The following is a 12,125-nucleotide window of genomic DNA, read 5'->3' on the forward strand; positions in this document are numbered from 1 at the left end:
TTAAATTTTTTATTTATTAGCTTTATTTCGGCTTGTTTCTTATGCAGCTTGGCATGGGCTTCTCGAAAATATATAACACTCTATATTCATTTTCACTATTAACCTCAACATTTCAAATTTTTCTTAAAATATCCAGTTAGTAGATAGTAGGCCGCGCCGAGTAACAAAGTAAACGGTTTTCATGGTGATCGGAACATACCTTTGATGGATGCGGGACATTTCATTTCAACAGATTGAAGTGTGTGTATTTTAAATAATAAAAAAATGAGTAAATTTGAAAATTTTGAGAAATATAATACCGTATGAATGAATAAAAATAGCGTCCAGTTGGCTGGGAAATGACGATTGATGACATTTTCCATATAAATTTACATATAAAATGACAGCGATCTTCACTTCATAGCCATCGCTGACACCGTTTTTTTTTCGATCATACGGTATGTTAGAATGTTATATTGAGTCTAACAAACATAAGTAAATGGCAGCTGATTTATATTTTGAGTGGTATCCAGAGCGCGAGCAACCAAACCCAGTTATTTTTAAAAGATTAGAAGATAGTTTAATTAATTTTGTATCTTTTCAAAAACTGCGTCCGAAAAATTATCAGAAAGAAGATGAAGAAAATCAATATATTAATGTCCTCGGAGCCGTAACACTTGATCCAACAACATCAAGTAGAGCTATTGAAATGCTGTTTGCGGGGCGCGGCGTGCGGAGACGGCACCAACTCTATCTAGATAATAATAGGCAGCAGTCTGAACATTTAATGTAGTCTTTGTGTTAGTTATTTTTTTATATTAACTGAGAAGCCCGATTGAAGTAAACTCTTGAGTTTATATTAAAATATGTTCTTTTGTTTCTGTTACACTTATTTTTTATTTGCTTCGTATTGTTCGATTTTATTTAATTGCTAATTCATGTATTCGGCTCCGAGGACATTAATATATTGATTTTCTTCATCTTCTTTCTGATAATTTTTCGGACGCGGTTTATGAAAAGATGCAAAATTGATTAAACTATCTTCTAACCTTTTAAAAATGGCTGGGTTTGGTTGCTCGCTCTCTGGATACCGCTCAAAATCTGGATACCGCTCAAATAAATTAGCTGCCATTTACTTATGTTTGTTAGACTCAATATAACATTCTAACATACCGTATGATCGAAAAAAATGGTGTCAGCGATGGATATGAAGTGAAGATCGCTGTCATTTTATATGTAAATTTATATGAAAAATGTCATCATCGATCGTCATTTCCCAGCCAACTGGACGCTATTTTTATTCGATCATACGGTATTATATTTCTCAAAATTTTCAAATTTACTCATTTTTTTATTATTTAAAATACACACACTTCAATCTGTTGAAATGAAATGTCCCGCATCCATCAAAGGTATGTTCCGATCACCATGAAAACCGTTTACTTTGTTAGTCGGCGCGGCCTACTATCTACTAACTGGATAGTTTAAGAAAAATTTGAAATGTTGAGGTTAATAGTGAAAATAAATATAGAGTGTTATATATTTTCGAGAAGCCCATGCCAAGCTGAATAAGAAAATTTAAAAATATACAGGGGGTTCTATTTAAAAAAAAAAACATAAGTATAGTTAATATCTCAAAAAATATTTTTTTCAAAAAAAGTCTGACTACGCCACTGCATTCTACACAGAAAACTGCCTTTAGAATGTATAATTCATTTTTCCGTGGTTGCTGAAATAAACAAACTATCGAACATCTTCAAAAAATACAAAATCTGAGAATCCCCCTGTAGCTTCGAAACTGATCAAGATAGCCACGATCCGTTTGCGCCATTGCATTTTTTTCAAAAAAAGAACCCGAGACTGCAGTATCAAAATTTGAATATTTCTCACGGTTTCCTAGATACCCTATAGAAACAACCAAAATGGTCCACCCTGTACATATACAACACCAATGAACTTTTTTTTATCGATTTTATAATTTTTTCGAAATGAATTAATGGCATACTCTAATTTTCTTGTTAATAAAAACGTATACACCAATCCCGTTCTATGTTTCCGTCAAAATCCGAAAAATTTTCATCCGTACTAAACGCAAATTGGAAAACAAAACCCGACTAATTTATTCAAGTACGTACTAGAAAATTTCCAGCACAACTCTTCAGCCTTCCATCTCTAAAACTTCAGTTATTATTCGGCGTTCTAGCGAAAGAATTAGCGTATCAAAGCGATAGAGCAACGAGATATCATCGAGCTTTGCCCAGATTAGCCTCTCTCCAATTCTCTCTGTGTCCCTGTTCAATGGCGAAGCCCTACGAAACGAGGCAAAGCCCCAAAGGTTTTGATTTAAAAATTATTTCGATTCTGCCTTTGACCTGAGTTTTTCAGACTTTTCGAAGAAATTAATGTTTGGAGAAAAATCAAAAACGACTAAATAAAAACCGGTTAAATCGAGGGTTTTATTTCTGCGCTTAGTAAGGAGCGTTATTATTTTTTTTATGTCAACGGTTTCAGTATTTTAATTCCGACTTTTTATAAAAATTATGCTTGTTTTATTAAGACAATTTTGATGACATAAACTTAATAAGCAGAAATCTTTTGAATTCTTGAAAGAAAAATATGGTTTTGTCGTAGATTTTATACAAGAAACTCTAATATTTTTTAATCATAGTAAAGGCAAAAAAAATCGAAAAAAAACGTATCATGGCCTATATCGCTGGAAAGCTTTAAAAATGTCGGTTTTTATGAAGTCATGACCAACTATGGTTTCCATTTAAAAAAAAACATGTTTGTGTCATATGTCAAAAATGACAGGCTTTAGAAAAAAAAACGAAGAACACAATCTCATTAAGAATGTGATTATTATCTACAACTTTTTTTGAAAACTTTTTGTCTTAAACAGAGTATAATGGAATTAGGGAGTATTTTTAAAACAGCCGAAATTTGTATTTTTCGAAATTAATGTCCATATTTGAATGAAAATTAGTGTTATTAGTGTAGTTTAAAATTAGTGTTATTAGTAGTGTGTTCTTCATACGAGAAATTTGATGTTAGTATGTAAGGGGTGGCACCCTATACCGTAGCACATTTTTTTATCTGTTTTAAAAAGTAATAACTTTCCATCCGTATCTGTATTATATTACTGAATACAAAAAAAGGTCTTTTGGTAAAAACCGCTACGTGTAATGGTTGTAGAACCGAAATATTTATTACATGACATCATCGTCAAAGATTAAAAGTGACTAGCTAGGTATTAAAAAGACTAAATGAAATAATACATTTGGAACTGTTTTTGTGCCAAAGGCTCAACAGAAACTGTTTTATCATATTATTTTATAAAAAAATCTATGATTAATTTAATAGTATACCAATATTTTATTAAATATATGACAGTAGATATTTATATACATATATCAAATATTTATACGTAATAAATAATGCAAATTTTCGATTAGCCTCTGTATATTACCCATCAATAACATCAATTTAATATGCCCAACCAACTAATCTAACATCATTGGGAAATATTCATGAAATAAGCTTGTCGTTGCCTTTAACATCGTTTCGTCTCATTAACTAGAACGGACAGAATATGAGAAAATATTAATAAGCGGATGGTCCGAATGTTAAATCGATGGACAGCACTTAGGGGCAATTGTCGTCGACAACTAGGCCTAATTTCCATTGACTGGCCGGTCAGTTTGACGCAAAACGCCTATTTTTGACCGCTTTGCGGCAGTCGACGTGCAATTTTTACGGATGACTGTGTTTGGAATTGTCCTCTCTCGCGTTTTACACGTTTTTCTGTTCTATTTTTGTGAACATTGATAGAACAGTGAGTTAATAGCATTGTTTGACTGATCAAAACGCACTTTTTCTTTTTTTTACTCTACATATTATTAAAAACTAGAGACAATATCGTAAAGGAAGTGAAACTCATTTTTTGATTGAAAAAAAATAACTGTAATAGTCCAGGAAGCAGTAAATTTTTTTTGTATTTATTTTCCCAGTAGGTGAATATATGTATAATAGTTTGTTCGGATGGTGACATTAAATGACAACTTTTCCATAGCAGCTATTAAAATTACTTTATATCTATCAAAAATAGTAGATAAAATAGTACTTTAACCGCAAGGGTAGATTAAATGCAAAAAAAGCAGTGCAAACAAATTTCACGACATCTTCTGGGTTTAAAATTTTTGACTTTTTCGGTTTGTAACCGCTACTTGACTGCTTCAAGAAAGCTATGAGCTTGTTATATCTACAAAGTTTAGATGTTACTATACGACGCGGGAAATTTAAACGGTATAGTACCTTGAAATATCAATGTTTTCATTGACCAGTATTGTACTTTTTAGCATTGAATAGTACGACCATAAACTAGACGGTTGCATTTTCTTTGATTTTTCAGAACAATATGCTAAAAGTATGTTTTCACTTGATCTTTCTTCTCCCACGTTTGCGAGAAGAAAGACACATTGCTTCCATTTTTGGAAATTCTTGTATTCCTTTTCATAATTTATTCGGGATTTAAATGGAAGTAGTTTGGATATGGCGTTTGTCGCCCCAGCCTGAATATCTGTTGGTGATTTACTTATTTCGTTTTGAGCCATTTCTGGCTCCAATTCAATCAGCAATCGACACGAAAGAGAATTAAAGAATATTGACTCAAAACTGACAACTAGAGAGACAGTTTTATTTATTTATCAAATTACATAGAAACCAACTCCTGCCAACTCCAACCCAGCACAATATTTTTATACCAACAGGTATGGTAGGCTATTAAGATCGGCAAAAAAAAGTTTTTTAATTTCACTCAAAATGAGTTATTTGGGTCATAAATGACCTAAATACAAAATATTTTCATGGTGTCGGTCTGTCTGTCTGTCTGTCCGTCTGTCACACGATAACTCAAAAACCGCTAAACCGGTTTTAACCAAATTTGGCACAAAAATATTATCGCACCCGAGAATCTGGCCATTAGTTTTTGGTGGGGGTGGAGGGTTGGTAAGGGGGTATGGGAGGGGGTTATGGAGGGGGTATGGGAGGAGGTTAAAAATTTTAAAAAATCGTAACTCCAGATTTACAGTAGCTAGCGAAACGCGGTTTTCAATTTAAGATTAGGAATAATATTTGCAACAAAATTTGTAATAACATCAAAATCAGTCAAAGTCGCAGTTTTTGAGATATTTCGTGTTTCCGTAGTCGGTTTTTGAGAAAATCCGAGTGGAGAACTCCAAACTCCCATCGGATGCGACCCCAGGTGGCGGATAGGGGAAATAATCGCGGACCAAAATTGGAAAAATTCCTTTACTTTGAAACTAAAAGAACTGCCTACCAACTTTTTATTAACATATTTTAGTATGGGCGGCTATATGTGCCTCCCAGCGCCAATTTTTTCTACTCGTAATAAATTCCTTGAAATAATAATTTCTGAATATTTTTTAAAACGTAACTCGCGACGATAAAATTGCATTATCGTCTCCCGAAATTAATTAATAACATTGACATTTATTAAAGTGAATCATTTTATTAATGGAAATAACAGTCACACATTCCAAGTGGTCAAGATTAGGATGGGAGCAATGTTTCTCTAGTTCTCGCCTTGTTTTCTCAAATAAAAATTGCATGTGCTCTGATGTTTCAGTATTCTTATCTCAGAGTCTACAAGAACAACTTCCTTGATACAGATTGAGCTAGATATATGGAACACATGTAGTTAATGAAATCAGAAACCTGCATCCACTTGATAAGATGAAATAATGTAATCTTTGAAAATTTTAAAAAGTCAGTTATATCAACAATATTACTGTAGTGTAACAACCCAAATTCGTCAACAAAATTGAAGAGGTAATATTTTGGCCAATTGTATAACAAGAAATTTAAATGAAAGAAAGGAACCTACGTTGTGTTAAATATTTTTTTATTGTGATTACCTCGGATGCGCCTCAACAGAAGCAATAATTTGGAAAATTTGAGGAGAATAGGTTATGTAAATAAAACGCTAAATTTGTAAATAGCCCTACTTATTTTATTAAATGAAATGAAAGGAGTGTCGTACTCTGCCTGGAATTCACATGTAAAAGAGCACGGCAGAGAAAACCGTGATCACTATTCCAGAGAATCTAACTATGCTGTCCTGAACTTTAATAAAAGAGAAATAATAATAATATAAAACTGTCCTCATACCAAGGTTTGTAGTTTCATACATTCAAAACATGCCACATTTATATCATGCAAAACTGAAGAGTTTTTGGTTAGTTAGCAGGTCGCCGCCCGCAGGTACTAAGGTCCTGGTTTCGGATCTCGAAGCTAAAGTTGGATGTTTGGTGTAAATATCTTAATATTATATTTATTGCTTTTAGTTGCCCTCTGCGAGCAAAGATATTCGCCCAGTCACGGTCGAAAAGTATTAGTACATTCAACAAGGCCCTTGTTCTCACCTCGAACCACAAACATCTGCATGAATGGACAGTAAACGATTTTATTTAGATTACTTTTAAACTGAAATTATTTACAGCATAAATAGATTCCATTAAATACATACACATGTTATATGATATAATTCTCAGATGAAATAAACAAGGAAAACTTTAATACAGAATATTAGAACAGAAAAATAAAATATATGCTTTAAGGTCTGTTCCCAGAAGAATCCCTGACTAGTCAGCGCGTTTCTTATTGGTTGAAATGCATAGAAACCTCACTAACAATCAGGTTTCTACGCATTTTAACCAATGAGAAACGTGCTGACTTAGTCAGGGATTCTTCTGGGAACAGACCTAAATAATGAAAAAATATTTACTTTATCTTTTATTACATTCTTTGTCACAAAACTCAAGAACCCAAAAATAACATCAATTTTGATTGATGTTCCCCCTTCCTACTTTTGCGAATCATATTTTAAAAATCAATAATTTTATTTCTGTATACAGAGTGTCTTAAAAATGAATGTTTTGAATTTAAAGAAATATGTCTATTTTTAAATAGGCGATTCATCTCATTACATATAAGGTTATAAATAACATATGTTCTTTGTTTCCAATTTTCACTGATTACAACCCTGTCCAGACCTGCTACGATTTTAATTTATTTAGGGCTACTAGTGTCCGGCTCGTTATACACAAACCCTTACAAGTTAAGTAATCATGTACAAGAACTATTATTATCCTTCCGTTTTAGGGACGGTTTAATTTTTAGTTAAGGTCAAAGTGTCTTCGTTAGGGTGTATAATTTATTATTTTCGCTTTTGTAACGATTGTCTAGTAAATGAGAAGGCCACCTCACAAATTATATTAAATCATCCATGATATATATTATAGCTATTTAGCCATTTATTTATCATCAAATAGAAAAATAATTAGTCTCTACTCAGTGGCAGTTCTTCAATAAATCCACGTATGGACATGAACCTACACATTTACTTCCTTTTCTTGCGAAAAATAGTCATTTACAATATATTTATTATAAGTATTTGAAGTATAATTAGTGGCAAAAGTTAAAAGTTTGTTAACTTTTTCTGCTAGTTAAAACTTAGTACCACTAATTTTGACATTCTGACTGCTTACATTGAAATTAGAGGAACAAATTTCTACGCTAATTGAAACCGCTAATTTATTCCACTAATTTCGATATTCTGAGTGAAGCTTAAAGCCTCATTCAGATAATCCAAATTAGTAGAATAAATTTAGTGTATATTTAAGTCTCAAAGATACAATTAAAATTAGTACAATATCCTACGGTAGTCACTTTTATCCATAGAGAGAGCCTAATAATTATGTTATAATATAATACACTTTTCATTTCTAACCACAATTTCTTTTGACGGATGATAAATCAAAGGCCAAAATGACATTATCCACAAATTTTGATGCATAATTAGTAGCAAAAGTTAAATGTTTGTTAACTTTTTCTACTGATTGAAAATTACTACCACTAATTTTGAGGTTCTAAACGCTTACATTAAAATTAGAAGAACAAACTTCTACGCTAATTGAAACCACTAATTTATTCCACTAATTTCGAATTTCTAAATGAAGCTTAATGCTAGTTAGGTTGCGAGAAAAATGCAGTCTTGCTGAGAAAAATGATGATAATTTATTATTATTAAGTTAAAAATAACAGAAATATTTTATTTAATATTTTGAGCATGACCTGAATTTCATTTATAAAGCATATTATTTTATTGGGTGTGACTTACCTCAGGTTGGCTTTCCCCGTGCACGATGCAAACTAGTTGGGCTTCCAGGCCTTCCCCCGAGTAAACAACCGGACGTTCCACAGTTATTTCCGGTGGATCTGGAACAAGGAAAATATATGTGAGAATGCCAGACCGCCAGGAAGGGTTTTAAAAACATCTTGTCAACAGCCACGGAGAAAAAGCCATTAAAAGTTTTGTTTTAACCACAAATTGCATAAAAATGCTTATTATATTTCTTGCAATATTGAAATAATTCACTTCGGTATTAATTATTTTTTTTAATATTCTTAAACCAGTTGATTCTCAACCTCATAAATTATTGTTTTTCAATACAACTATAATGTTCAGGCTGTGGTTCAGGATGGAAAATGAATACTTCCTACAAGTGTAAGTCTCTCAAATAATAATGGGATTTAGTGGAAAATAGACAATTCTTTAATAGCAACAACTGATTTCTACAACGGTTTCTTATTAAATAATTAATATTTTTTTGTATTCTTACATAACGCAGTTTTTGTAGACTGACAGATTACTAAATCATCCTAATGTTAATCGAGCATTCGATTATAGGCTTGGTGCATTCTTCGCCGGTGCTGCCACCATCGGAGAATATTGTAAACAACTAATATATACCATTACACGGGTTTAAATAACGAGTATACAAGAAATGTATTATATAATTATTCTAAAAGTGTTTATTTTTTTAATTATTTTTAATAATTAATAAATTATTTTAATGCGATCAACATGAACTGTTACCGGGACAGAACTGAAATACATAGCGAACATTTCTGATTTCTGCCATATACAGCGCTGCGGTCGGAATTTTTTAAAATCAACTGAAATGCACCAATCCTATATTCTATATTGGACACTTTCTAACGTACATTCTTTGGTATGAAACTAGTTTATGACACCTTAATATACCTTTTATTGTCAAAATTTTTTAAATACCCTTATTCAGTAAATAAATTAGAAAACCTTCAGATCAAATCTATTTATTTCTCATCTCGTTTTGATTAGTCTTAAAAATTAATAATGTTATAGAATTCTTGGTTTGTTTTGAAGCCTGTGATAACAGGCGATAAAAATACAAATTTCCTAAATTTATAGCCCAACCAAACGAGCGAAATTAGAATAGCCAACTACTGATAATTCACTCATTGTTGCTCGCTCCATATAATAAACTGAAAGAATTATCAAAAAGCATATACCTACAACAAAAAAATTTGAAATAATTTTTTTGTTCTCCAAACCTTGGAATATAATACTGCTAAATAGAACTGAAAAATTACGCACACTGATACACTGTATGACCTGTTATACGTCACAAAAAGAGTCCCTTTCTTTTGAAAATTAACGCATAATAAATTAAAAACAGTTACCAAGCCCAAGCGTTTAGAACAAAAAAAAAAGGAAATAAATTTCTTCCTGAAAACCTGAAAAAAACCGCGGCAATACTGTTTGAAAGTGACGTAAACTGAACGCTTTTGTTTTCGACAAATTATTTCAAAAAGTAACCTGTTTATTTTTTTTTGCGTTCTCTGTGTAGCATAATGGCCGCAGCACACATCCGATGCTGCTCTTTTTTCCCAGCCCGCTTTCATGGCGAATTCTTTTTATTTGCCCGCTTGTATATCTCAACAACTGGATTCGCTCCGAATGTAGAAATGAACTCTTTAAATCCAGCTTTTTTGCAGGTTGTGTGATGTCTGTTCCAGGAGAAAAAACGCGATTTTATTTGTTGAAAATTATAATATGGTTGGGGACAATATTCATTATGAATTTTTAATGTTCACACTCAATTTTTAATGTTCACACACACGATCCGGCAATAGTGCGTCGGATATCTGTAACTCCCAGAATAAAAAACTAGAAAATTTGGTTTAAGTGCAAACCTAATAGGATGTATTTCAGAAAAATATTTTAACTTCTATAGGTGGCTCAAAAAAGAGTGAGTGGATCGGTTTTAAATAGAATACGCTGTATATTATTGCATTTTTGACTGCCTCTCAGATCACTTTACATAATCCCAAGATACGAGTAAATATATTTCGATAATTTCAGAGATATTAATAAATAAATAAAAATATATAAACAAAACATGCCATCGTGGGAATTGTAAAAAAAAGAACGAAGAATTTATCGGGCAAGCCTACAGCAAGATTAGCCATGAGACATGACGAAAACATGACTACCCATAGACACTCAGTTTTTCTGCCTTCCAGCTTCATCAATACGGGAGGAATCAGCAACGATGAACTAGTGATCCTGAAAAAAGAAAAAGGGAAGCAAACGAGGCACAAGGCACCACATTTGCAGCCTGGTTAGGCAGTAGCTCACAATTCGCAAGCGTTACCACCAAAAAACTTAGTTCCACTAGTTCATTGTTTTCGTTACCCTTCTGACCCTCGTGCCCTGGCACCCAGGCCAACGTAACAGTGCCACGTTCGCCCAAAGTATTCAGAGCACGCACACAGTCCCACACTAGTCTAGAACTGACCTCCGCGGAGCTGAGTGCCTTTAACGCCGCTTGGCTGTCTGTGAAGATGGCCACAGAACGATTTGTTCTTTGTTGCTTTATTATTTCTTCTACACAATAGTGGATTGTCGTTATTTCTGGGACAAGATAATAACCGGAAATTTGTGACATCCTTGGATAGGCTTACGTGGAAGGATCTCCCTTGTTTCGGCCCTACTATCCCAGCTCCTACGCCTTCTGACGTTTTTGAGCCGTCTGTATACCAGGTTGCCTCAGCTTGAATGGGTACACCTTTACTCCAGTCTTCCCTTCCTGGTATGGTTATATTAAATTTGTTGTTGAAGCTGTACCTAGTAGCTGTTGCATCAATTGGTAATCCCAATACTTTGTCTGCTTTTAGCTCTTGGATTAGCTTCTGGTTTGCAGCACTATGCGTTTGGCTTATGTGCTGCTGACCGTGAATTAACCTGTGCATGAGAGGCTGGCTTCGCCTTGTATGAAAATATGTAGTGGTGGTAAATTCAACAAGACTTCCATCGCATTTGTAGGAGTGGTTTTTATGGCCCCAGTTACACACAGGCACGCAAGCCTTTGTGTGGAACTTAACAGCCTTACCGTACCCACTTGCGATGTCTTTGTCCACCACGCCACCGACTCGTAGGTTATCATGGGTCTTACTACCCTTGTGTATAGCCATAGAGTCATTTTAGGGTTAAGTCCCAGTTTTTCCACACATCCTTCTGCACCTACCTAAAGAGATGGCAGCCCTCTGTGTTGCTTTCGCTATGTGAGTATTCCATGTAAGCCTTTGATCAAAAAATATCCCAAGATACTTTGTTTCTTTGGCAAATGAAATCTCCGTTTCTTCTAGCACTGGTGGTTTTAGGCCTTTTGGTGCTATCTTTTTTGTAAAATTGACAATTTGTGTTTTCTGAGCATTGACTGTCAGTCTCTCGTGTTTGCACCACTTGTCAACTTTGTTTAGGGCTGTCTGAATTCTTTCTGATATCATACCAGCAAACTTGCCCCTGACCACAATTACGATGTCGTCTGCATATCCTAGGCAATAAAAACCTTGTGTGGACAGTTCGTTGAGGAGGTCATCTACCAAGGTTGCCCTGTATGATTTAAGATTACGTTATTTATAGAAAAGTAAGTATAGACGATCTAAAGTAAATACCTATAATTTTGATTTCAGGACAGTTCTTGTATTTTTAATATTTTTTTAAGAAAGGCCGAAAAAATATATTTTTTATTTATTTAATAATATCTCTGAAACTACCGACATATATTTACTCATATCTTAGGATTATGTAAACTGGTCTAAAAAGAGGCCAAAAATGAAATAATATGCAGGGTGTTCCATTTAAAAAAATCATCCCGATGCACTTAGTTATTGTAATAATAAATATTATTTATTATATTTTTTTAATAAAAATGAATACGTTTAATTATTGTATTACAATT

General features: G+C 33.3%; 1 protein-coding gene across 2 annotated transcripts in view; it reads right to left on the bottom strand.

The window, feature by feature from the left end:
- Nucleotides 1-12,125, bottom strand: part of LOC115882208 (limbic system-associated membrane protein-like) — a 247,558-nt gene that overhangs the window by 37,063 nt on the left and 198,370 nt on the right. For both annotated transcript variants that reach the window (XM_030900112.1, XM_030900111.1), the window contains exon 6: nt 8,177-8,274. In XM_030900112.1, coding sequence (XP_030755972.1) covers nt 8,177-8,274 — 98 coding nt within the window. The remainder of the gene's footprint in view (nt 1-8,176; nt 8,275-12,125) is intronic.

The sequence above is a fragment of the Sitophilus oryzae genome, unplaced genomic scaffold, assembly GCF_002938485.1.
Source record: "Sitophilus oryzae breed Bouriz unplaced genomic scaffold, Soryzae_2.0 scaffold_177_pilon_pilon, whole genome shotgun sequence".
NCBI classification, from domain to species: domain Eukaryota; kingdom Metazoa; phylum Arthropoda; class Insecta; order Coleoptera; family Curculionidae; genus Sitophilus; species Sitophilus oryzae.